Consider the following 26,896-nt stretch of genomic DNA (forward strand, 5'->3'; position numbering starts at 1 on the left):
AATCAAACTAAAAAAGACATTTCTCTTTGTTGGCTGGTGTTTTTTTTTTCAACTGCAGGAGCCTAGTGAAGAATGGCAGATATAGATGTGTAACTCTCTAGTTTGAGGCAGACCCATCAAATTAGATGATGTTTTGCTTCTGCTTTCTATCTTGATCATTAGAAACATACCTTTATATTCACATGGAACGTTTTTGGAATTCTGTTCTCTTAGTTCTTCTAAAAAAATAAATAAAAGTGAAAAGAATGCAGGAAAGATAAATAAATAATTTCAAACAATTCATTTTTAAAATATTTTTTCAAATTACCAAAAATTCTGAAAATTTAGAAAAGTTAAAAGCTTTAGAAATAGCCTAAGGCAATTTTCTCTTTTGCTCAGGACAGTAGACTATATCTCCAACTCATTCCTCTCTAGAATTGTACTGTGTGCAAATATGAAAAAAAATGTGCTAAGATGCCCCACATGGTTTATAAGTTTTAAAATCCTCACAGGGGATCAAATGTGCCATTTTCCTACTTTACAAATTACAAAATCTGAACTTTGTATACTTAACAAACATTTACAAAACTGTAATTCAAAATGACCTAAAGAATAAAAAAAAAATGAAGAACTGACCCACTGAACATTAATCATAGGGACTTATAATATTGAAGCCATTATATTAAATGTCTTTTTATCATTGTCACAATTTTCCATGTTTATATCATCAATATATTAATCAAAATTTTTACCCACTTAATAACAAATACCTTCATTTCTATTTTAATTGTTTTTTTAAAAAAAATAGTAGTAATTCATATTAATAATTTAGTGTTAATACTTGTTAAAGTATGAAATATATACTTTAAAAGCTATGGCTATCACAAGTGAAAAATCCAGTCTAAATTCCTCTTAAGATTGGGAGCCATCTCATCACACAGCCATGAAAAGTTAATTTCTGCTTCATTATAAATTACTGTGATATCTAAACTTGCTTGAAATGCCTGCCAGTGCCTTGAATTCACCCATGCCTGGTTTTCCCTGATGAGATAACAACCCTCCCTGAAAATTTAGTGATGACTCATAAATTCTGGCTTTCCCTGACCAAATGACAACCCTCTCTGAAGCCTTAGTGGTGCCTCATAATTTCTGATGTTGTGATCTAATTTTACTCCCTAAGTGATGAACAATTTTAAACCATTAACCTTGTACCTGCCTTTGTATTATGCTTGTAAAAATCAGGGTTGTTTTCCCTGATAACAACCCTCCCTGAAACTTTAGTGATGACTCATAAAGGGCTATCTGGTCTCAGATTCAATATACATGATTTGAAGCCCCTTCCAGTCAAGAGCATTTTGTGGGAACTGTCCAATCCTGTGTGTCATCAGGGAGGAGGAGAGTGGGATTTTACTGTTACTTCTTATCTCCTAAGTCCTCCATTTTTGCCATTTGGCTGGCTTTTCCTGACCAATAATAACCCTCTCTGAAACCTTAGTTGTGTCTCATAAATTCTGATGTTGTGATCTAAACTTATTCCCTAAGTGCTGAACCATTTAGACCATTAACCTACTCTTTGCCTTTGTATTGTTTGTCAAAATCCTGTAATCCTTTTAAGTTCTCAAGACACCCCCCTTTTGCAACTTTTTGTGGTATAAAACTGCAGTCCAAAAGAGCTGGAGTGCTGTCTTCTATTCCCATGGGTTTCAGGAGAAACTGTTATCCTCAAATTTGGGACCCCCAAAAGACCACCAGAGACCAAGATTGATGTAAGCAGCAAAGATGCATTTATTGTTGTTATGCTTGAATTCTGGACCCCTAAAAGACCACCAGAGACCAAGATCGATGTAAACAGCAAAGAGGTGTTTATTGCAAGCTAGCTCGGTCCTCCGTGAGTGCACACACAACAACTGGTGACGCTGAGAGGCCCCGAGCCCAGGGTTTGCAGCAGTTTTATAGTCTTTGGAGAAGGCAGGGACTTCACATACATCATAGCATCTCTAAGCAAATCATCACACACTGCAGGAAAATCAAATAACAACTCTAAAACATGATTAGCACATTCATTGGCGGGAACAATTTGGGTAAGGGTGATTGGTCAGTACAAAAGGGGTATTCATTTGAACTGATTGGCTTAAGGCAAGAGGGGAGTATGTGCTGAACTACATGGTTTCTCAACACCATAAACTACTGGGAGGGTCATCTGGCATCCCAGGTATTTCCCTGTCTCATGTTGATTGGTGGCTGTTAGGGGGTTTCTATGGATCACCACCTAGCCTGAGTCAGGGAAAGCTGGTGCAGCAGATCTCTCCTGTTATTTGTAGATAAACCATTTAGCAGGGTGGGAATGTGCCTAGGAGTGCTCTGTGGGTCTTTCCAAGGACAAAGGTCATGTCCCTTCCTTGGACAGGCTTTGCTCTGAGATAGAGGCTGGTTTTTCATTGTGAGCTAGCTCAGTCCTCCACGTACACATCAACTGGTGATGCTGAGAGGCCCTGAGCACAGGGTTTGAAGTAGTTTTATACACTCTCTGGGGAAGCCAGGGACCCCACATACATCATAGCATCTCTTAGCAAATCATCACACACCGTGGGAAAATCATAAAATGAGTCTAAAACATGATTAGCACATTTACTGGCGGGAACAAGTTGGGTAAGGGTGATTGGTTAGTAGAAGAGGGGGATTCATTTGAACTGATTGTTTAGGCCATGAGGGATATACCTGCTGAACTATGTGGTCTTCTAACATGTTTTCAACCACCTTAAACTACTGGGAGGGTCATCTGGCATCCCAGGTACTTTCCGTATCTCATGCTGATTGGTGGTTGCTAGGGGGTTGCTATGGGTACTCAGCTAGCCTGACTGAGTCAAGGACACCTGGCTCAGCAGATCTCTCCTGTTATTTGTAGATAAACAACTCAGCAGGGTGGGTATATGCCTAGGAGTGTTCTGTGGGTCTTTCCAAGGACAAGGGTCATGCCCCCTTCCTTGGACAAGCTTTTCTCTGAGATAGAGGCTGGTTTCTCACCTTGTATCTTATGTTTTTTATGTATTTTTCTAGCTGTAGCTGGAAACAATACTTTTATTTCACTTATTTATTTTTATGTGGTGCTGAGGATCGAACCCAGGGTCTTGCACATGCGAGGTGAGTGCTCTACCCCTGAGCCAAAATCCCAGCATCTTATGTGTTGTTTTTATTGGGCATTTTTACTTTAGAGGGTTTCTTTGCAGTTCAAAGTTCAATCTGTCACCTAAAAAGAACAGAGATCAAAAGAATTTAAATAAAATTTGATAGTGATTGTCATTGTTTTATATTAATTCCTGAATAATATACAAGCATATATAATTCATAAACTGAAATAAATTTATATGTAAGTTTAAATTAAAATAATCTGTTGGTTGAGCTAGGATCCCACTTCTGGAAAAAAAAAAAAAAACTTGCCTTAAAATAATAGCAGCCTGAGGCTCTGGGTTATATTTCCAAGATTAAAAAAAAAAAAAGCAGGGCTCAACAACCTGAGATTCTAACCCTTATTCATGTCTAGATTGGATAATATTCCCTGTCACTCAAAAAAAAAGGGCTCACTGGTCTCAGATTCAATGTGCATGATCTGAAGCCCCTTCTAATCAAGAGCATTTTGTGGGACTTGTCCAATCCTGTGTGTTATCAGGGAGGAGGAGGGTGGGCTTTCACTGTTACTTCTTTTCTTCTAAGTCCTCTTTTTTTTCCATTTGGCTGGAATTTAATCTCATACTTCAGAGTCGCAGGTTGCTCTGCTGTGCAGAAACTGAGGATCCCAAGCAGGCTCAACTCCGGAGAACCAAGAAATGGTGAGTGTGCATTGGCCTAGTGAGGGAGGCTGGGGGAGAAAGACTATTTATTGGAACCACAAGACTGGCTGTGGTGAAAACAGGTGCTAGCAGATTGGGACTCTGGGCAGTCTCTGCAGGCTTAAGTCCTCCACTGGGCCACTATGTCCTCAGTCCTACTGGCCAACCAGGTGGGGAATATGTCAGTGGAAGAGACTCTTTGCTGTCTTCCTTATGCTTAAAGGGCATCCTCAGTATCTGCCTAAAATACTATGTGTCAGGTGTGTTCCTGCAGCCCAGTGTCTTACCAGATGCTGGAGATTGACAGGTGGAATAATTATCAAAATCAAATCTCCACAGGCCATTTTCTTGAAGGAAAGGACCTGTTGTTTGGGGGCACCTAATTTCCTCTTGAGCCAGCTAATTTTTATTTTGACTTTCTTTTATTTTTACATTTATTATTATTATTATTATTATTATTATTATTATTATTATTATTTAGGTAGTTAGTGTTATTAGGTAAATCAGGTCTAATATCAAGTAAAATGAAGAATGAACATTATATTAGAATGGAGTTCAGGAAAAGGGGAATTGAAAATGTCCCCAAGGCCCAGAGCCTGTCCCAAGGAAATGTTAATGAAGCAGCTCCCAGCAAACAGGGAGATGATAATCCAAAAGCCTTTCCTGCCCAGATTACTGCTTCAGCCCACCTGTCCCCCAGCCTTTGGGCCTTCCAATGTACATTCCATCACTGCAAGATAACAGATCAAAGGACAGAAATGTGGGAAAGATGAAGGAAGAACTTAGTTATAAAACAGATAAGATCTTGCCCTTCCATGGATTCCTCCTCTTTTTCCTCTGGAGAGAAGTCTTTTCTACTATCCTTTAATAAAGCTTCAATGTTCCACTCTAAACTTGCCTTGGCATGCTTTTCTGATATTATACTTCAGCATTGCAGAGGCAAGGACTTGTCACCGGTAAATAGCCCTAATAGTAGGTTTAAATTTATTTTGAGAAAGGTCATAGCTAAATTACTGAGATTATTTTTGTTATGGTTGATTTATCTAGACTTTGCTATCACAATAAAGCATACAGGTTTTACATACAAATGTATTCATATGGGGATTTTATTTATATTGTGATACTTTGATGATTATTGTAATATTATGATTTCTCAATATATATGAATAGTAGGCCATGATAAGTTCTTTTTTTTTTTTTTTGCTCTTATAATTGAAAAGGTTTTTGGCTAAAGTTACATATAATTTTGTAGATTAATTTTTAAAATTTATGATTTGGTTACTTATTTCATTTAAAGTAAGTCTTTTTGATTTTTTTATTATTTCATTATTGTTGTATTTAATAGTCAGGACTATTTTGACATAATCATAACACATGAAATATAATTTGCTACCCATCAGTATCCAGTAGTTCCCCTTTCCCTATTCTTCTACTTTCTTCTATTGTATAATTATTTATAGTTTTTTAAAATTATTACATTATAGAATACACATAAAAGTAGACTTCACTGTGATATATTTATATTTGTACATAGCAATTTTGGTGAGATGCATTGGGGATTAATTTGGGGGAAAATGATCACCTTTATAATGATGAGTTTTATCATCTATACATGGGATGAATAATTCAGTCTTTGATGTGCTTCTCATAATTTTTATTTTCTTATAAGTTCTACATATTTTGTTTCTAAAAATTTACATATGTAAAATACCACTTTCATAAGGCACCTATGTAAAATTTATACATAGTGTTTTATGCTCTTTTTTAAACTGGATATGTTATGAAATGTGACTGGCCTAGTGACCATTTTTCCTACAAATTATTATTCACCTCTTCCAAGATGTGTATTGTATTGAGCCATGCCCTTGGACTTAAAGTGTTTGGATGAGTACCATTGTGTAATTTTATGTTATCATGGTTACATATGCTCTAATTTCACTTAGTCTCTATGATGGGAAGTATCATGTATAATCAATAGCAAAATATTTTCCACAAATAGATACTAATTTAAACTCCTTTTGAGTTAATTATTATTCATTTGTTCTAAAGTTTATCAATATTATTAATTTTTTCCCAAATTGGGTTTTTATTTTGCATTTCTTTAATTTCTAAAAATTTTGAATTTTTAAATCTAATAAACATAACTCATGTATAAATTTGCAGTTCAAATTTTTGGCCTTTATATTTTATATGATTTCTGGCTTAAAAGATGAGAAAATGGATCCAAAAATGCAGCTAGAGTTTGATTTCAACAAAAAGAAAAAAGTTTAAATTATTTTTTTAAATTGCCTTTTTTATCCTCATCATTTATTATAGGTCTCTTTTGTGATTGTAAGTGTAGGTTATTTAAAGTGGATTCTAGGGCTTATCTTTGGAAGTTACTAAAGGAAAAATAAATAAGAAATATCTCAACACTATGGCTGCAGGAAAGTGAGTAAATGTCCCCAAAATCATATGGTAATTAAATTGTTAAATGACATATTTACTAAACATCCACTCCTTAAAGAATTTTTTTCGTAAATATTTTTGGCAGTGAATCATGAATTCTATTATTTGGATTTTGGTGTTTAATATAAATTCATATGGAATAAAATTTGGCCAATCCTAGAAATATTCATACATAATTTGTTGTTTACTTAATGACATGCTGAGGAGATAGCAACTAATGAGCATATTTATTTTTAGAAATAGTTACTTTTTTGCTTTTCAGTTTCTAATAAGCCTTTTAGATTTATTGCCTTACTGAGTCTCTCAGGGCCAGTGATTTTTTTTTTTCATTTTGTAATCTCCAGGCATTTATGCTTCTAAGAAATCTGTCTTGGGAGCTCTGTTTCTGAAGAGTTTCTTAACATGAAAAAAAAGTATTTGTGTTGCCCCTGAAATGTAATGTCAATGCACTCTCTTCAAAATGGAAAGAAAATAATATTTCCCCAGACTGACATCCCTGTGTCAGGAGCTAACAATACATTGATGGTCTTTGAAGAAATTTCATACAGTTCTGTCTCTGGGTAGTGTGATGTGGGCTGCTGAATTGCCATTTAGTATACAAATACCCATGGTTTTTATCTGTACTGTGGGAATAATTTTAGAGGATACAGATGAATAATGCTCTTCATGGAGGCTATGAATACCTGTATGTTCTGTAGTGCACAGCTGACAAAGCCCCTGGAAAACACTGTGCAGATACTAATTGGTTAATGATTATCTGCCACTCACATAAAATTTATTTCAAAAGCTTGTAATAACCTTTTCACTTTAGGCATCCATGTCATCCACATTCCCTAGTATAAAAGTATGAATCTTTCTTTTCTGAATTCCAGGGTCCATTTCTCTTGTGCTTCAAAGTGGTGCAAATAATTATGGGTTTTTTTGTCTTTCTTTTACACTGTATTTCTAATAAAAATGTTCTCTGCTCCATGTCTCTATTTCCCATGTCCAGCTATGTTTAGAAAATGACATAGAAAATTGTATTTGATAATTTATAAAGGAGAGTTGAAAATACTTCTGGTTCATGTCTTCCTTCCTTAGAAACTGAACAAGAAGTATGCTTGGTCCTGAAAAGGGAGCAGCATAACCTATCAGATATATAGAAAAAATGTTGATTGATTGTATATTCTCTTCTAAGAATTGTCTGTTCAGATCCTTGGCCCATTTGTTGAATGGGTTGTTGTTGTTGTTGTTGTTATTGTTATTATTATTATTATTTGCTTAGATTATTGAGTTCTTTGTGTACCCTAGAGATTAGTACTCTATCTGATGTGTGAGGGGTAAAAAATTCCTCCTAGGATGTAGGCTCTCTCTTCACCTCACAGATTGTTTCTTTTGCTGAGAATAAACTTTTAGTTTGATTTCATCTCATTTATTGATTATTTGTTTTAATTCTTGTGCTATAGGTGTCTTGTAAAGGAAATTGGGGCCTAATCCTACATAATGAAGATTAGAGCCTGCATTTTATTCTATTAGATGCAAAATCTCTGGTTTAATTCCTTGGTTCTTGATACACTTTGAGTTGAGTTTTGTGCATGGTGAGAGATAGGGTTTGTTGAAGAGGCTATATTTTCTCCAGTGCATGTTTTTGGCACCTTTGTCTAATATATGATAATTGTAATTTTTTGGGTTAGTCTCTGTGTCCTCTATTCTGTACAATTTGTCTATCAGTCTTTTTTGTTGCCAATGCCATGCTGTTTTTGTTACCATTGCTCTGTAGTATAGTTTAAGGTCTGGTATAGTGATGCCACCTGCTTCACTCTTCCTGCTAAGGATTGCTTTAGCTACTCAGGGTCTCTTATTTTTCCAGATAAATTTCGTGGTTGCTTTTCTATTTCTATGGGGAATGCCATTGGGATTTTGATCAGAATTGCAGTAAATTTGTATAGTGCTTTTGATAGCATGGTCATTTTGATAATATTAATTCTGCCTATTCATGAGCAAGGTAGATCTTTCCATCTTCTAAGGTCTTTTCTGATTTTTTTTCTTTAAGGTTCTGTAGTTTTTTCTTATAGATCTTTCACCTCTTTCATTAAGTTGATTCACAAGTATCTTATTTTTTTTGAAGTTATTGTAAATGGAGTAGTTTTCTTCACCACCATATGTACTCTATCTTTTGTATGTAAATTTTTAAGCTTTGTATTTTTTATATATTTCAGTATTATTTATTAATAACTTATATTCAGCATTTAATGTGTCAATATGTTGTTATGTTTTATGAGTCTAGGGATAAAATAGCATTTTATTATCACACTGTTTTCCCAATATCCTAGCATCTTTCTTTGGAATGAATGCCATTTTTCCTCTTCCCTGCACTGCAATCTTCATTATGTATCACTGCCTAAATAACAAGAGGCTTATAAAGAGTTTTGTTTTTGTTGTTGTTTTCTGTAATTCCACCATTTATTTTATTATGAGGTTTACCCTGATTGATTTAACTTCATAGCATCAATCATGTGGCATCATGATATTTTCATCAGCAGTAGACTTTATGTACAACAGTGGATATAGCAAATATCTTAGCCATGAACTAGTCTATACCATCTGGATTCTTGTCATTATACTCAGAGAAATGAAAAATTGCAGAATATTCTTAGGATAAAATTTCCATCAGAGTGTATTTCCATCAAGTGAGAAATCATTATATATGCATATATTTTCAATTATATACTATATAATTAAAATAATTATTATTTGTTGAATTTTCAAAATTGCTACTGCTTTTTTAATTGTATCTGCTTTTTTTATTTGTACTGTAAATTGAACCCAGGGGTGCTTATCCATGAAGCCACATCCTCAGTCCTTTCTGTATTTTATTTTATCAGTCTTGCTGAGTTGCCAAGTGCCTCATTAAGTTGCTCAATACAATATATATAAGACAATATTATAATATTGTCTTCGAATTTATGATCCTTTTTCCTCATCCTCCTCAGTCACTGGAACTACAGTTGTCCATCACTAGACCTTGCTCATTTGCTTTTTAAAAGCACCAACATTGATATTGGTAACTCTTTCTGTGTTATGTTCATCTTTAATATCTTCTAATTTTTTCTCTTTTGCTTAAGATTTTCTTTACTTTTAGTTTATAAAATTTACTTTTCATTGGGATTGAGGATTTGATAATAAATTCTTAGTCATTTTATGGCTTACTAATTATTTTCTGTATGTTTTATTTTCAACCTCAGGTTTAGTTGAATTTTAATTTTTGCAGCTGTATAGAGGTCTAAGTGAAACATAATAACCTCTATGGATATTGTTTAAAGAAATGGAAAGACAATTTAACCCAGGTTTTTTACTGTACTGTATACACCCGAAGGACATAAAATCAGAATGCTACATTGACTCAGCCACATTAATGTTTATAGCAGCACAATTCACAATAGCTAAGCTATAAAACCAAACATTCAATGAGGAATGGGTCCATTCAATGATGACAAGATAAAAAATTGTTGCTTATGTACACAATAAATTATTAATCTGCCATAAAGAAGAATAACTTTATGATATTTGCCAGTAAATGAATGGATCTGGAGATGTTATGCTTAGTAAAACAAACCATTTCTTTAAAACTGAATTTTTTTTTCTCATATGTGAAATCTAAAGTTCATAAAGTGGGGAAGGGTAAGAACAAGAACAGTAGATTGCACAGTGGTAAATAAATAAATAAATAAAAAGGAAGAAGATAGAAATATTAAAGATATATATAAATCCTACCATCATAGTCACCAACAAGAACAGGATTCTAATTAGGATAAGATATATCCCGTGCTTATTAATACCATGAAAATTGATTCTACTCTCAGGTAGAACTAGAAAGAATAAAAAAAAATTATATTTTTTGAAAAGATATATCTATATTCTATTATAAACATCTTACAATATATGCATCAATCAAATTATGCATATATTATTTTGTATGTTAAAATTATAAAACGGAAAATGCAAACAGGATTGTTTTTGTTATTTTTTATATTAATAACATACATAAATACCATAAAATGTTTGAACTTAAATTCACTATTAAATATTTCCATTAAGTGGTCTGTCTACCTTGTTACATTTCAAAATTTTTCTTATACCATTGGTATTGGGATTACTAGAGATCTCACTACATATTCAGAAAATCCAGCTCTATCAGAGAAATAACAAATAAGATTCTACACTTTAGTAAATTTCTGATTAGTGATTGTACAATTAAAATTTGAGGATTCCCTTTTTTAATTACAATAATTTTTTCATCTGAACAATATACATAATTTAGATCATGATATAAAAAATCAAAAAATGTATATTTTTGTGGTAATGCCTGAGTTTTATATTGTGTTTAACAAATGTGGAATATATTATATATATATATGATATATTTGAACTTAAATCACTTTTTCTGCAGAAGTAGATAATAGTATCATTTTGTTCCAAAACACCACCTACATGATAGTCTACTAATTCTCATTTTAACTTCAATTACCTTACAGACTGTGCAAATGTTCATGTTGTCAATGTGTTATTTACTTATCTATTCTTTTTACAGTTACTGTTATCATTCAGGGATATAGCCATTGATTTTACTGAAGAGGAATGGGAATGCCTTCAACCTGTGCAGAAAAACTTATATAAAGATGTGATGTTAGAGAACTATAGAAACTTTGCCTTCCTTGGTAAGTTTAATTTCCCTTTAAAATTTTTAATTAATAGTTATTATTTGATGTACTTCTGTTGTATCTTCTGGGAACTTCTCTGTAAGAATGAGTTTCAGATTTGTGTTTCAAAGAAAAAGGGCATTTTTAGTACAGATAATTTACTCTTTAATATATATTATGTTACTCTTTAATCTCTCTCTTTCTTGGTATGTTATACATTCTCCACTTTAGATAAGTAGTTCCTAGCATACTTTAATGATGTAAACTCTTGTAGCCTACACAGAGCAGGGGACACAGCGAGATGTTCAAATGGAGAAAACCAATATAAAAAATGTTGGTAGAGTAGTTATTTAGCAGAAAAAAAAAACATTTCAGAAGCTTAGGTTTATTTCTTTTGATTTTAATCATTGAACACATACTGCCCTACATTTATCACATTTTCAAATTCTTTGTGATCCTCCATTTTCTTCTTTAGTGATATCCCAGTTTATTCAGATTAACTATCAAAACTTACGTTTTATTGTTAGGGCCAGCATGATGTGTTACAAATCTTCTTGTGAGGAAACCTGTAAAGAAGCAAACAGAAGAGAGAGACTCAATCTCAGTGAAAAGTTAAAAAAACTGACCACTCCTCTTCATGGCTGTACATAGTATACCCCAAAATTACATAGCTTCTGTTGCAATGACTACATTCTAACCTAGTATTATTTTAACACCAAGTGTTAGCTAACAAAGATAACGTACAGTTAATACAAACATAGAGTCTCTTCTCCCAAAGGACATTACCACAGAAACTAGATAGTGCACCTGTAGAGTTGTCTTAATAGTTTCAGAGAGAAACTGCTGGGAATTTCAATTGTGGGACTCAGGGTGCCAGTTTCCATCACCCCCACACTTTCTATTTCCAAGGTCAGAATACCTAAAGCCCCCCCCCTCTTTTTTAAGGCCTTTTGAAAAAATAATATTACTTATCTCCTTAATGCTGGTGGGGGCAAAAAATAGGACAGCCATAGACAACAGCAAGTACCAACATCAGTAAACATCCACCTATGAATATTTTTTGACGCAGATGAAATTGAGTAAACATGATGTTAGCCAATCCAACAAGTCAATCATCAATCATCTTGTTGTACCTTTTTAATCATATCTTTAAGGTAATCTAACTCTTTTGAAATAAAATTACTATTATCACTTAAATTGAAGGAACACATGTAATTAAACTTATGATATCCATTATGATATAACAATACCAGATAATCAATTGCAATCATGAATTTTAAGTATGGCTTGACAATGTTGTTTTTGTTCTTCATTAAGCATATTAACAGCCATGGAGGCATGACTAATACTTTTTATGATAGCATAGGTGAGTTTCATAGTAGTTTTGTAAGCCCATAGAGCTAGTCAGGGAAACCCACTAAGGAAAATGTCAGAGCATCAAATTCTGCCTTAGAAAGAAGGTTCACTGAATTATCACAGTTTTTATCAAGAGGAATAAACCTTTTATGAATAATTGTGCAGGATTGTGACCTATTAAATACTATGTGGATGGTAAGGACACAGTTATTCTGCTAACACAACAATGAATACCATGAGATATTTTTTCAGGTATATAACAATTTCATCCAAGTGAGTCAAGATATTGTAATGGGTTGTAGAAGTCCAGGATCTGACAGTACTGAATTTCCCACAAGTGGTGTACAAAAACAGAGCAAAGCATTAACAGAGTTTTGTGTGAGTTTAGCAACCAAAGAAGTAACTAAGTTATCCATAGTACATTCTACCCTATTTGAGCCAACTCCTTTGGAGCTGAGGTTATTAATGGTTTTATATCCCCCCAAGTATTTGGAATTATAGTATCTTGGCTTCCTCTTTTAATGTTTCTCCTCTTTTGAGGAGAATGATTATTCTCTTGTTTGGAGGGACTCTTCTCTTCCAGGGTTAAATGAATCTTACTAATCAGCTTGTCAAGTACCTGATGTACATTTATAATTGCTATATTTCATGCATCAAAAAGAACATGTTTGCATAATTTAACAGTCTATGCTTTTCCCCACATGATCAAAGGCATAGTACCTTGCCATGCTGATAAGCTGGAATCTTATATATACACATAGATAGATAGATAGATAGATAGATAGATAGATAATGGATGTTTGAGAATAAAATGCCTATTCAATGCAGATGACCAATTTTGAGTATTAATTTTATGTTGTATATTGAGCACATTAAGTGTAAATAAAACATTATTTAATGTATATTTTAATATGAGAGAGGCTAGATCTTTTGTTTGTTTCTGTTTGAAAAGGCAAGGATCGGGATATAATTTATTCATTCAACAAAAGCTTGTCCAAAACGATTATGAGAAATTTCATAATTTAAAACTATATCTCATTCATTAAAAATTGTGCAAAAGGATGAGATATAAAGGCAGAGGCATTATCCATCTTTAAACAAATAGGCCCTCTAGGAGCAGATCATGCTTGGTTTCTTTTAATGCTCTCTGCTGGTACTGACTTAGAAGTTTCTTTTTTAGATTTAATTCTGTTAGTAAATTTTTTATTGGGTTTTGTAATAATGCATTAATAATCATAAATATTTTGAAGTGAATAACTCATTATACTTCTGCTTCGTAAGCTTTTTTTCTATTGTGATTAATGATTTAATTTCTAGATCATTGCTTTTCATTGTGGCATGATTGGATTTTTTACAAATATATATATTATATCCCCTCAAGTGTAATGTGTGTGTGTGTGTGTGTGTGTGTATCCCACTTATCTTTATATATCCTATAGGTTTTTAATTTTTTTAAAGAGAGAGTGAGAGAGATAGAGGTAGAGAGAGAGAGAATTTTTTAATATTTATTTTTTAGTATTTGGCGGACACAACATCTTTGTTTGTATGTGGTGCTGAGGATCGAACCCGGGCTGCACGCATGCCAGGTGAGCGCGCTACCGCTTGAGCCACATCCCCAGCCCCAGTTTTTAATTTTTACAGTATTTTACAAGTTGCTTAGACTAGTCTTAAACTTGGTCCTGCATGATAAGCCTCTCCCATATTGGTAGAATTTCAGATTTACACACTTAGGAATGCCCCTCTCATTTTTTTCCTTAAAGAATTATTCAGATACACAATTTGTGCTTATTTATATTTATATTTTTTGTCTCAATTTCACTCTCTAAACTTTCTTTAAATCGTTATTTAGTGTTCTTTGAGTAATTCATAATTGCCAGTATCCTAAATTTCAGTTTTTAGTGTTTTTTTTTTCTTTCTTGTCACTTGGATTAAGCCATGCTTCTCTTTGTTTATATTTGCTGTATTACTTTTTTTTTATTAAAGGAGCCAACAGTAGATTATATAGTTCATTTTTGGAAAAAAAGTATTAAAAAAAACTCTTAAATAAATAAAAATAGGCAAGAACAGTGCTGCATCCTTGTAATATTTGCTAATTGGGAGGCCATGAAAAAGTACTTCAAGATTGAGGGAAGTCATAGAAATTTAGAAACAGCATGAGTCAAAAAATTTTAAAAAGACTTGTTTTGTAGTTCAGTGATATAAAATTTGGGGGGGGGTGTTAATCTCAAGCACCACACATGAAAAATTAAAAGTTGGATGACCTAAAGTTCCAGAAATGCCAGTGCTAAATATGTATCCATGAATAATTAAATCAGAAAACTGAAGAGATACCTCTGCTTTTGTATTTAGTGCACACATTGTTCTCAGTATTAAAGCTATGGGCTCAATGTATGTGCCTATCAATGACCAAATGTGTAAAAATATTGTACTTATATACTATTATTATTTAATTATAAAATATTTTGTCTCTTAAAGGGTTATAAGAAATATATGCAGGACTTTGCATTAAGAGAAATGTGGCATGCAGAGATTAATTTCAGGAACATTTGATTCATATGTGGAATCAGAAATTTAGTGGGTAAAATTTTGCTCACTAGGTACTGTGTTTTGTGTAGGGTTGATATTATACTCAAAGTCACATATTTTTATTTTATTGAGCATAAAAGGGTCAAGAGTTTTGTTTTACCACATGGTGTGTGTATTATATTCTTCAAAAATACTAATAGAAGAAATATAATACCTTGTAAGAACAAAACTGATAATTATCTAAAATAATAATTGTGTTAATTCATTCTTGTTTTTTTGTTAATTCATTCTATTTAGTCATTTTACCTTGTATATATAGTATAAAATACCATGATATATTTAGGAAATAAACAAAGGTGTATTTGTCAATGAAAGAAATCATCATATCTCACAAATTTAAAAATATAAAAATCAATTTATTATACTTGATTGTTATGCATTGTCTTCATCCAAGTATTATGGCCATAGGCTATCCAAGGTTTTTATAGTCATTTAAAATGTTTTAATGGAAAATTTTTTACACATATATGTGTATATTTCTTAGTAAATTTTTTGTTCATTTTTCTTTTTAATAGTCCATAGCCTCTTTAATCTTGTTGAATATTTGTGGTATTATCACTCAAAATATACTAGTTATTTTCATGTCTGTATGTCATGGTAGACCAAAGCCAGTTTTTAGACACTCTTTGAAAAAGCCACAAATGTTTGTATGTTTTACATTTCTCTTGTTCTACTGAGAGTGAAGGTAGCTGATAGATATTTCCTAAATACACAATGCTATCTTATAGAGAACAAATGGCTGTGGATGATAAAAGTAACATACTTACCTTCTCTTTATTATATAACTCTTCTTAATGATGTATTCCTCTTGGATGCTGTGGTCTCTACAAAAATTTGAGTAATATTCTCAAGGTAATTTTGTTTGTGCATTTTTATTGAACTGATATATTTTTTGATTTATGATGACTTGGACTTACTAATCTGCTACACTCCTTATGTATTTATTCTACCTTAATTTCATGTTATGTATGCAAATTATATTTATCCCTGTCTAGTAGTTATTGTTTATTTTTTTTATTTTTGTTTATTTCAGCCATGACTCCACATGATACCCAAGAATATTCACCAGAGAAGGGCATAAAACATATATTTCACAAATTGATAAATGGGAAATATAGAAGTTGTGATCTTGACTATTTACAACAAAAGAAAATATGGAAAACCACAAGTGAGAGTGAACACCAGAAATCATATAAAAAATCAGGCCTTGTTCACCACCAGAGAATTTATACTGGAGAGAAGCCCTACAAATATAAACAATGTGGCAAAGCTTTTAGTAAAATAAATGATCTTATTAACCACAGAGTAACCCACACTGGACAGATGCCCTACCAATGGGCAGAATGTGATAAAGTTTATAAAGAAAAATCAATCTTTATTAAGCAAAGCAGAAATCACACTGAAGAGAAGCCCTACAAATGTGAAGAATATGGTAAAGTTTTTAGTCAAAAATTAAACATTATTTACCAAAGAAGAATTCACACTGGAGAAAAGCTCTACAAATGTAGAGAATGTGGCAAAGCTTTTAGTCAAAAAACAGACCTTATTCACCACAGCAGAACTCACACTGGAGAGAAGCCCTACAAATGTAAAGAATGTGGCAAAGATTTCAGTCATAAATCACTCCTTATTCGCCACAGAAGAACTCACACTGGAGAGAAGCCCTACAAATGTAAAGAATGTAGCAATGCTTTTAGTCAAAAATCAGACCTTATTCACCACAGCAGAACTCACAGTGGAGAGAAGCCCTACAAATGTAAAGAATGTGGCAAAGCTTTCAGTAGAAAAGTAGGACTTACTTACCACAGCAGAACTCACACTGGAGAGAAGCCCTACAAATGTAAAGATTGTGGCAAAGCTTTCAGAATAAAAGAAGGACTTACTTACCACAGGAGAACTCACACTGGAGAGAAGCCGTACAAATGTAAAGAATGTGGCAAAGCTTTCAGTAAAAAATCAGACCTTATTTGCCACAGCAGAACTCACACTGGAGAGAAGCCCTACAAATGTAAAGAATGTGGCAAAGCTTTCAGTCAAAAAGCACACCTTATTTGCCACAGTAGAACTCACACTGGAGAGAAGCCCTACAAATGTAAAGAATGTGGCAAAGCTTTCAGTCGAAAATCACACCTTATTTGCCACAGTAGAACTCACACTGGAGAGAAGCCCTACAAATGTAAAGAATGTGGCAAAGCTTTCAGTCGAAAATCACACCTTATTTGCCACAGTAGAACTCACACTGGAGAGAAACCCTACAAATGTAAAGAATGTGGCAAAGCTTTCAGTCGAAAATCAAACCTTATTCGCCACAGCAGAATTCACACTGGAGAGAAGCCGTACCAATGCAAAGAATGTGGCAAAGCTTTCAGTCTAAAATCACACCTTATTTGCCACAGAGAATTCACACTCGAAAGAAGCCCTACAAATGTAAGGAATGTGGCAAAGCTTTTAGAATAAAACAGGCATTATTCACCATAGAAGAACTCACTCTGGAGAAATAGTCCTAAAAATGTGAATAAAGTGGCAAAACTTTTAATAAAAAATAAAACTTTATTCACCACAGCAGAAGACACAATGGTGAATATGAAATGTAAATAAAGTGATAATACTTTTAAAGAAAAACTAAACCTCATTAACAACAGAATTTATAAAGGAAAGAACCCCTATGAATGAAAACAATGTATCAAAGCTTTTAATAAGAAATCATTTCTTTTTCACCACTAGGCTATTTATTCTGAAAAGAAGACATATAAATATAGAGAATGTAGAAATATTTTAAATTATATGTTGTACATTACTAGAAATCAGATAAAATATGCTGGAGTGAAGCTTTATAAATGAGACGATTGAACCATTCCTCTAAGAAAGGGTAAAAATTTAATCGCCACCACAATAATCTTAGCAGAGAGAAAGTTTTGAAATGTGAAAATTGACAATGTGACAATGCCTCCAAAATGTATTCACCAATACTCAGCACCTGTGGATACATACTGGTAAGAGAGAAAACAAATGGGGGATAAAACATTTCATTGCCACATGTTTCTTAAACACTACTGATTGGTGTAGAATTCACTGTCCCCAGAAACTCTAAAATGTTAAATAATATTTCCAAAACTTAATCAAATTTTAAATTCATTGAACATCTGAAAACTCATACCAGTAGTGAACATTGAAAATATTTTGTACAAAATATATGCCTTATACAACAACTAAACATTTATAGTAAACACCCTGACAAATATGAGAGTAAAATCATTATCTATACATTAAACCTTGATATATATGAGTATCAGTAAAAGACACAACTCATTTAAATATAGAATATAAGTAGTTGTGTTTAACTTTTGTTTAAATTTATTAAGCATTATCAAATTATTTGGTAGTAATATCAGTCATAAATATCATACATGCATGGTGCAGAAACCTTATCTTTGAAAGCATATAATTTTCTTCTAAATAAAGTATTACTATTTTCACTTTTAAATATTAGAGAAAAGAGTTATAAGAGATCTATCTTTTGATGTTTAACACTGAATTGTAATACTTTGCACTTTATTTTTTTTGTATTGCAGTTTAAATTTAAGGATTTTTAAACACTGAGCCACATTCCTAAGCCCTCTCCCCACTATTTCAAATTCTGGGACTGGTCTTGCCAAGTTGCTTGAAATCACACTAAGTTTCTGAGGCTGAGTTTAAACTTCTGAAAATACTCAGCATCCCAATTTGCTTGGATTACAAGCAAGGACCATCATGCTCACTTTACAGTGCATTTTTTTTACCTATATTTACCTTATGTATGCAATATGTCTTTATAACTGAATATTTGTTTATATGTTAACACTCATGTATTGCATCATGTCAAAGTGTTCCACTTGACTAAATTATTTATGCAACAGTAAAACATACTATTGAATAAATAATACTCTAGCATCTCTCAATACTTTTACACATTTTAATAAAACTTAATATGGAATATAATTGCATAAGTCAGATCATTATAATTTTCTCTGTTTGTATTTACAGTGAAATTAAGTGTTCTATGAAGGACATAGATATAAAAAAAGCCCCAGATTTTCATATCTTGAATTACAAATTTTAACATTTTAACAATTCCTAATGATTTGAAGAGACTGAATTTCCACAAATGTAAAGATAGCTCTTGTGGAGAGAAGAGCTTTATCTTTCTTGTGTGTGCATAATGGCCTTCTAGACTTCAGCCTCATTGGGGCCATTTCATTTTTCTGTGAATGAATGTTTTGTTTTCTATGATCAGTGTTTTCATGTACTTTAGTAAATTCTGACATCACTGCTATTCTATGGGTAGTATTGTATCAAGGCAGGAATAATCAATGAGCTATGTTTCATAGTCTTATTTTCTATGGACCAGTTAGTAAGGTAAACTGAGAAGGTTGTATGTAAAGATTAAGTTTCTTATCATAAAATGTTGTCTTACCAGTTACAATAGGATAAAGGCTTCTTATTCATGGAATCCATAAAAAATCATATTGAATATCATTCAAAAATTTATTGATATTACATATAATTCATGAAGAACTGAGTTTACAACAACATATGGTTAAGAATAAGGTCTGGTGACATTTTACACTCTCTAATATAGACATTTATAACAATTTAATTATACATGAAACTACACTAAATGAAAGAAAAGTCAATGGGGTCAACACACAATAGCATACAAATAAAATCTTGTAAAGACGTAAGCAAAAGACCAATAGTGGATTAAGTGTGGCTTCCAAATGCTAGGGGGGGAATGGATATATAATCAGAGGTAATTGAAGAAAGATATGTTACTAACTTTGAGTTAGGACAGCATTTGAAAGAAAAAGAGTCCCTACAAAATTAACAATGATTATTAACTTTCATTTGTATGCTTTGTAATATATTCCAAAAGACTTCTACATGTTTTATTTCAGTCAAATTGGGAAACAATACAGAAATTTAAAAAAGACAAATATTGCTCCTCTGGTTTTAAAAGCAAGAAAAAGAATAGAGAGAGATTTACTGAGCTAGAAAAATTTAGTAGTTAGAGGTAAAAAAAAAATAACTGAGATTTCCAGAGTCTCAGTATAATCAGTATTTCAGCCATCCCTGGCTGCACAGGGCATTTTTGCTTAACAAAAAATTTGTTCACTTATGTACTGTTCTGAATATGTAGTAAGATCCCTAGTAATCCAATACCGATGGTGTAAGAGAAATTTTGAAATTTTTGGAACAGCACCCTCAAAACTATGTCAAGACTGACTCCAGAAAATCTCTGTTCACAGTACCATATTTCAGAGTTATGCTTGTCCTCAGTTCAGGAAGATGAAGGACATGACCACTTATTTTTATGCTACAGGTGAAAGATACATTTTTTACCAATATTTCTCCTGAGACATAAAAAAAAAAACTACATAGAAACTGTCCTGAGTGAGGACAGGGAGATTTAACCAGAAAGTGAATTGGGGGATTCCATTATTATAGATGTAATTTTCTCAACATCTTTTCAATGTACCTAACCCAGTATTGATACCAAAATTAATGAACAACCTCTTCTCATGCTGAATGTGCATGAGGCTACTATATAACATGAAAACAATTGCAAATGTGTCAGAGATGCATTTTATAATATTAGTTGAAAATTCAATTGATTGATCATTATCACACTGTGTTTGACCCCAGCAAATACCTTCTCAGTGTGCAAGAAAAATGGGAAAAACTTTAAAAAATCAAGAAAATCCATGTTAAAGAATAACAACTATTTTTTTAATAAGGAAGTGGTCAATGTCTTTTTGAAACAACATGACAATAAACTTTCCCCTATCACATAAAGGAAAGCCACAATTCTGTTAAACTTCTTCATTTTATTCTTTGAATATGCCAAGTATTTGGCAAACTGCCACATACATATATTGTTTTAATTTCAGTGGTGTAATTATATCTGGTTTTCTCTAAATTGCTACTTATTTAATGCAAATTTGTTGAGAAATTAATTCTGCATTAGCTGAGTAGTGAAAGGTAGTGAGGAATTGAAGTCATTGAAAGCTCTATGATTTGCAATCTCAGAATGGTGGGAGGAAGCTGTATATAATCATGAGAAACATTGAGTACTATTAATTTGTTCCAAATATTTATTTACCTTAGTATCCACTTTTCACCTAAATTATTGCTTTTAAATGGAGCTGACTATTAAATATCATAGGAAAGGCCATCAGAGCAATCCAAAGAATGATGTTTTTTAAAAAAGCAATCAAATCATAAACATCTGGTTGAAACAAGAACTGGCCCACTGTTGGATCTTAGCTTTTGACTTTAACAAATTTCCTTCTATCTTTCTTTTGATGATGACTAAAAGGTACTTCTATTAAGAGCATGACCAGAACAATTTATGGCAATTTGTTTTTCTAAAACATATATAAAATTGACTTGCTAACTCAGAATAGAACTTAATGAGCATATCATGTTATGGTTAAAAAAAAGTATAACTACTCAACATGAAGATTGGTCTTTTGAAAAAAACAATGTGAGCGTGAAGACCAATTTGGAAAGTTAGTATTGAATATTTTATATAAAAGGAAAGGCAGTAATATTTAAAAACGTTTTGATTATTAGATGCATGTAAAAATTAAAAGGGAGTGTCCAGGCCTGATGTGGTGGTACATACCTGTATTCTCAAAAATCATAGAGTCTGAGGGAGAATAATCACAACTTCAAGGCCAGCCTTGGAAACTGAGACCAGGTATCAAAGCAAAATATTGAAGAATTGTGAATATATATGAATGAAAATTCACCCCTGGGTTCAATCACCCGGACTCTATAAAACAGTAGTTTCCAAAATTTACACCCAAATCAGCAGCCTCTGCAACTATGTAAAGTTCTAAAAGGAAACTAAATTTAGCCATATCTACTACTAGTTGTATGATATTGACCATAATTTTGAAATATATACATAGAAGACCCTTCACAATGTTTTAGGGTTCCCATTATTTTTCCAATTGCAATGAGAGAGGGAGGAAAAGCAATTTAGCTCATGGGCCCACTTCTTTCTCTTCAGGCCTAATGAGTCAAATATTAAAAGGCTTTAGTGTTTATTGATTATTATTTACATAATCATAATGATATGTGTTCTGTGATTTCTTGCTTAATCTACATTGGAAACTTTATTATTTCTGAGTATCAGCATCTGTACAGACCACCACACCTCACTCTATTTTTTAATAGTTACAAGTCCCTATGTTCATGCTTCATCAGTTAGTTATTCTCTTTTAAAAATAATTATGTGTTGCATTCTTTGTCTACAGAAAATTTATGAAGGTTAAAAACCAGTAAGCATTTTCACAAATTTGACTTTAAAATAGTTTTCATCACAAAACACACACCAGAAGTAAGAATGATTTCTTTCTCTAATTTATTAGCCTTTCTGACATCCAGTATCAGGACATGAATGCTGCTAATGGAGGGATGTCCTTACCATCAAGAACAATCAATACTACTTTCTTCTATCCCATTAAATGTTACAAAAAGTGCACATTTTACTGTTTTTCATATGCAGAACTTGACTTTCCATTTTTTGTGTTTAGTGGGTTTTTACTTTCTTTTTCATCACTTTGTTTTTCCAGTATTTTCTAATTTTCATTTTTTTGTGTGTGGTGAAAAAAAAATAGGTCACTAGAATCTTCTAACTTTTGCTACATTCCATCAATTGATTACTTACTAGCTTAAGAATCATTTTAAAGGTAGGACTGAGGTATGCTAAAAAAACTATTTTCAAGGTCTACTGCAGAATCAGCATAACTTTCTTGAGCTCTGTAGTTAGAGCCACTATTTCTGTCCACAAACTCTGCTCCCTTTGTTTTATTTTTCTTCTATATTTAGTAACCCTCTTTGTAATGAGGCACAGAAAATCGCTTTTTAGAATTTTATCATTTATGAAGATCTATTTTTATTTATCATTGATGGACAGTCTGCTTCAGTTTAGAATACCAGGTTGAATACAATTTTTCCTTTAAATCTTGAGGTTATTCTGTATGTATCATCTATAGCCCATCATTAATGATAAATACTTGGGTTCTATTCTTGCTTTATTGAAACTGACTATAGATTTTCTTTACAGGATATTCTCTTTGTTTTAAGCTTAGCTACTTGAGAAATTCTGTAGATATATTTAGCATGTTTAAATTTTATTTTCTTGATTATATCATTCAAAAAAATAGAATATTTCCAGACCTTATTTTCTTTCTTTCCAGTATATACATGTAGGAAACTGGATAAAATGTGGAAAATAATATGTCTGTTTTTCAGACATCAGAAACAGGCAAGCAGGTGAGTGAAACCATAAATAACAAGTGCAGAATGGTGAGGTGAACTATAACTTTATTTTTAAAATTGTTCTTAATAGTGTAATTTGATAAGCTTCTGTAAAAATTATGGATAAAGGGGAAGTAAGAATAATCAAAGTACACCAGTGTAAGAAAAACTTGAGGTTTGGCAGCTGAGAGCAGACTGTGGGGAAATTTCATGTTATAATAGGGAAGAACTCCCCACTTTCCCTTCACCCTCTCACCCACTTTATCTAACCAGAATCCACCAAGATGCCCAGAATAAAAAGTTTCAAGTTCAATAGTCACACTCTCTCCAAATACAAAAAGCAGTTACAATTCAACTGAACACAGAAGCTTGTGAGCAAAGTTATGAGGATCTGAGACATTATATAAAATATTAGGTTAAAGATGATTCTGTGTGTTTTTTTTTCTGTATGTGTGTGTTTTGTTTTGTTCTGAGGGTGTGGCTATTCCTTGGTCACGAGAACTCAACAAAGAAATGGTTATTTTGATCAAGTATCAGTGGCTGACCCACATTAAAAAGAGACAAATGTTAAAAAAATTTTAAAAAGTCTAATTACCAAAAAATATGTGCTGCTTTCATCCTCCACATTTTGCTTCTTAAAGTGTTTTTTTTTTAATTTTTCATTTTTTTAGTCCTGAAAAGTTGACAGTAAAGGAGCTTCAGCAAGAATTTACAACCAACTGCATGAGGGTCTGGGAAGCTGAGATGCTGGAGCACGGTTGGGAGAAGCAGACAGGAAGAGGTCTTTCCCTTAGTCACTGGAGGCCCACTGTAAGTAAAAAGAGACAAAAATCAATAAGTGTTTGTAAACCAGGAAATGACACAGATTATCAAGTTAGTATCAATTATAAAAATTCATATAATCAAGAGAATAGAGAAATCATGAACAGAATTAGGAAAAAAATAGGTGTAAATTTTATTTTTAGAAGTTTATTTGTGATACATAAAATTAAAGATGAATTTTATATTTCTATTTTAAATGGAAGGCAGAGAGATATGCAAGTCATATAGTACTTGAAAAACCTTACTTCAGTACAAAAGTATAATCAATTGATATCTTCTACTTATTTTACTCTCTATCTTCCTTTACATTTCACCTGATGTCACACTTGTAGAGTGTGACCAATAACTAAGCAAATAACTAATCAAGAAGATAGTCATGAAGTTACTCTCTTTCTCAGAAAACCCCAATCAATTTTAAAGCAAAGAAGTAATACAACACCTATTCATTTCCTCCTTAGGAAAAGGTCCCTTTGTGAATCAGATAGAAGGGAAATTGGCCAACCTTTATCAAAATGTTACTAGAAATAAATATGAGTTAGCTTCATTTAGAAGTAAGCTGAAATAAAATAACACCATTGTACAGTATCTTTCAGGGTTATCCTTGAAAAATAAAAAAATAAAAAAAAATCTCTTTCCAAAGATCAGAATACTTGGCAGCACACTTCATCCTTAATTACACGTGGAAAAAGAAGTTACCTCAGGTAAGAAGGTACATAACTAATAGGAAGAAATCAAGACTTGTCTATAAGGAACTTTGTAAGACGATAAAATTTGGGGGGTACAGTAATCAGGATGGATCTCTGAGAGAGACAATGCAGTGTAAATATCATGGGATTTCATGCTATCAAATACCAAAGCACATACATCATGGGCATTGTACAAGACAACCAAGTTGACAACTTGACTTGGCTAGTTGTTTTATCCAGCCTCTGATGATGCACAGGATGATTGAGGACTGAGTAACATAGTGGTTTCCAGTCACTGCAATTTTGTCTATCAAATGCTTCTTCCAAATATCCTGCCAGCTAGGAGGAGAGGTCTGTCTCTAGGTTCTTGTGACAGCATCATTCTTTTCATCATTCTCTCATAATAAATTAACAAGTGGATCTCTTTTAACCCAGAAATAATTATCACTAGAAAAACCCAAGCATTTTTTTTTTACATTTTGCTTTTACAGACAATAAATCCTAAGCAAGCACCACTAACAAAGTGCCAATAGATCATGCCTAAAATTGAATCAGACCACAGTTAACAAAAATAAAGATATTATATGACCATGGTATTCACTGTATTTTCAACTACAAAATAAAAATAAAAAGCTACTCGCCTAGTAGAATTCTGGAACAGGTGATGGTGTTGCTTACACTTCTTAAATTTCACATCATTATATCAGGTTGTGCTATCAAGAGATAGACTACATAGATCCAGGAGCTAGAGTGTCAAAGTTGAAGAGTATTCCCTCACAATCACTCCCATTAACCAACTTGGCAATTATATTTTCTTACACCATGCCTCTGCATCCTCCAGTTTTATAAATCCTAATTATTTAAGATGACACTTTTCCATCAGAATGTCTAACAAGATTCCAACTAAAATTTAAACTGCACCTGAGGATTCTAAATTTTATGTAATAAATAAACAGAAAGCAAGAGGAAAAATTACAATCCTAGCTAGGTCAATTCACTCTCGTTACCAGAAGGACATTGATTCCATGTTGCAATAGAGATAAAAATCAGATGATTCAATTTGAAAACAGATTATGCAATTCTCTACTTTTTAGTACTCACTTGCCCTACAGGAATTGTAAAAGGACCAATGCAGTAGTTGTGTCTTGAGAAATGTATGGTGAGGAGGCTCAAATGATTTGGGGATGAGTATGAGTTTCACTCCATCTGTTAATTTATAGAGACCAAAAGAAGTCCATTTAGGACATCTAAAATCAACAGCAGAAGATGAACATTAATTTGACATTCAGTCTACACAGTTGTCAAAACAGTAATTAATTGCAATGTTTTCCCTTTTTATAAGTTTTCTTCAGGAATAGAGTCTCACCAGTACCATAAACTAAGTATAGAACTTAGACTGCAAAGTAAATTTTTGTGGTGTCACTATAGGGAACTGTGCTTTATTGCACCATTAGGACTGAAGGATTCATTTCCCAGACAATTGCTGAAAGTGGTCTTTTCAAAATATTTTCATCAGTAGAAAAGATTTTTTTTTATATGACCATTCAGTCTTCCTACACTCAAGACTGTTTGAGCCTCATGTAAATCACACTCCATGTCTCAAGTAGAAACAACTATGAGAGTGCAAGATAGCTCCAAAATTTCACTTGGAGTAAGCAGAAGCCTCCTCTGAGAGTAGACTGCAACCCCATATTCTGTGTGCCCAAACCTGCTTTCTTCTCTATTTCAAATGTGCTGATCTGAACCACACTAATTTATAGATTTCCAATATGCCTAGTCATGGTCTTAATCTACCCCCTGGTAAGCCCTAATTAGAACTCAAATGCATCCTTCATCTGCTTCCAGACTTTCTGTTTTCCAGAAGTTCTTTGAAGTCTTTTCTCACTGGAGATTACCTCCTCTTTTCATTATGGATGATTATCTCATTTTATGCTTCTCTTTGTTACTTTAATTCATTGTGGGTAAAATAGATGTGTATATTTGAAGATCCAGATCTCTAAGTAAAATAGTTAGCTTAGTTTATGGGCTTATAATACACAATCAAACATGTTCAATACATTTTAATATAAATTAGATGAATAATCAAAATTGGAGAAAAGAAAATATGCTTTATATGGATATAACTCTGCACTTCAAAATTATCATTGTTTTTCACAAAAACTAAGAATTTTGGAAGGTAACATGGCACCAAGAAAAAGAATCACTA

General features: G+C 32.7%; 1 protein-coding gene across 1 annotated transcript; it reads left to right on the top strand.

The window, feature by feature from the left end:
• The first annotated feature begins 3,567 nt into the window (after window positions 1-3,567).
• LOC131424637 (zinc finger protein OZF-like) lies at window positions 3,568-23,111 on the top strand. Its single transcript, XM_058583180.1, is given in 4 exon segments — window positions 3,568-3,806; window positions 10,825-10,951; window positions 15,909-17,234; window positions 17,237-23,111. Coding segments are annotated over 4 exon segments (1,596 nt in total). The 5' UTR covers window positions 3,568-3,803; the 3' UTR covers window positions 17,377-23,111.
• The last annotated feature ends 3,785 nt before the right edge of the window (window positions 23,112-26,896 follow it).

This window comes from Marmota monax, unplaced genomic scaffold (genome assembly GCF_021218885.2).
Source record: "Marmota monax isolate L192 unplaced genomic scaffold, Marmota_monax_Labrador192_F-V1.1 WCK01_AAM20220418_F8-fsc00906, whole genome shotgun sequence".
NCBI classification, from domain to species: domain Eukaryota; kingdom Metazoa; phylum Chordata; class Mammalia; order Rodentia; family Sciuridae; genus Marmota; species Marmota monax.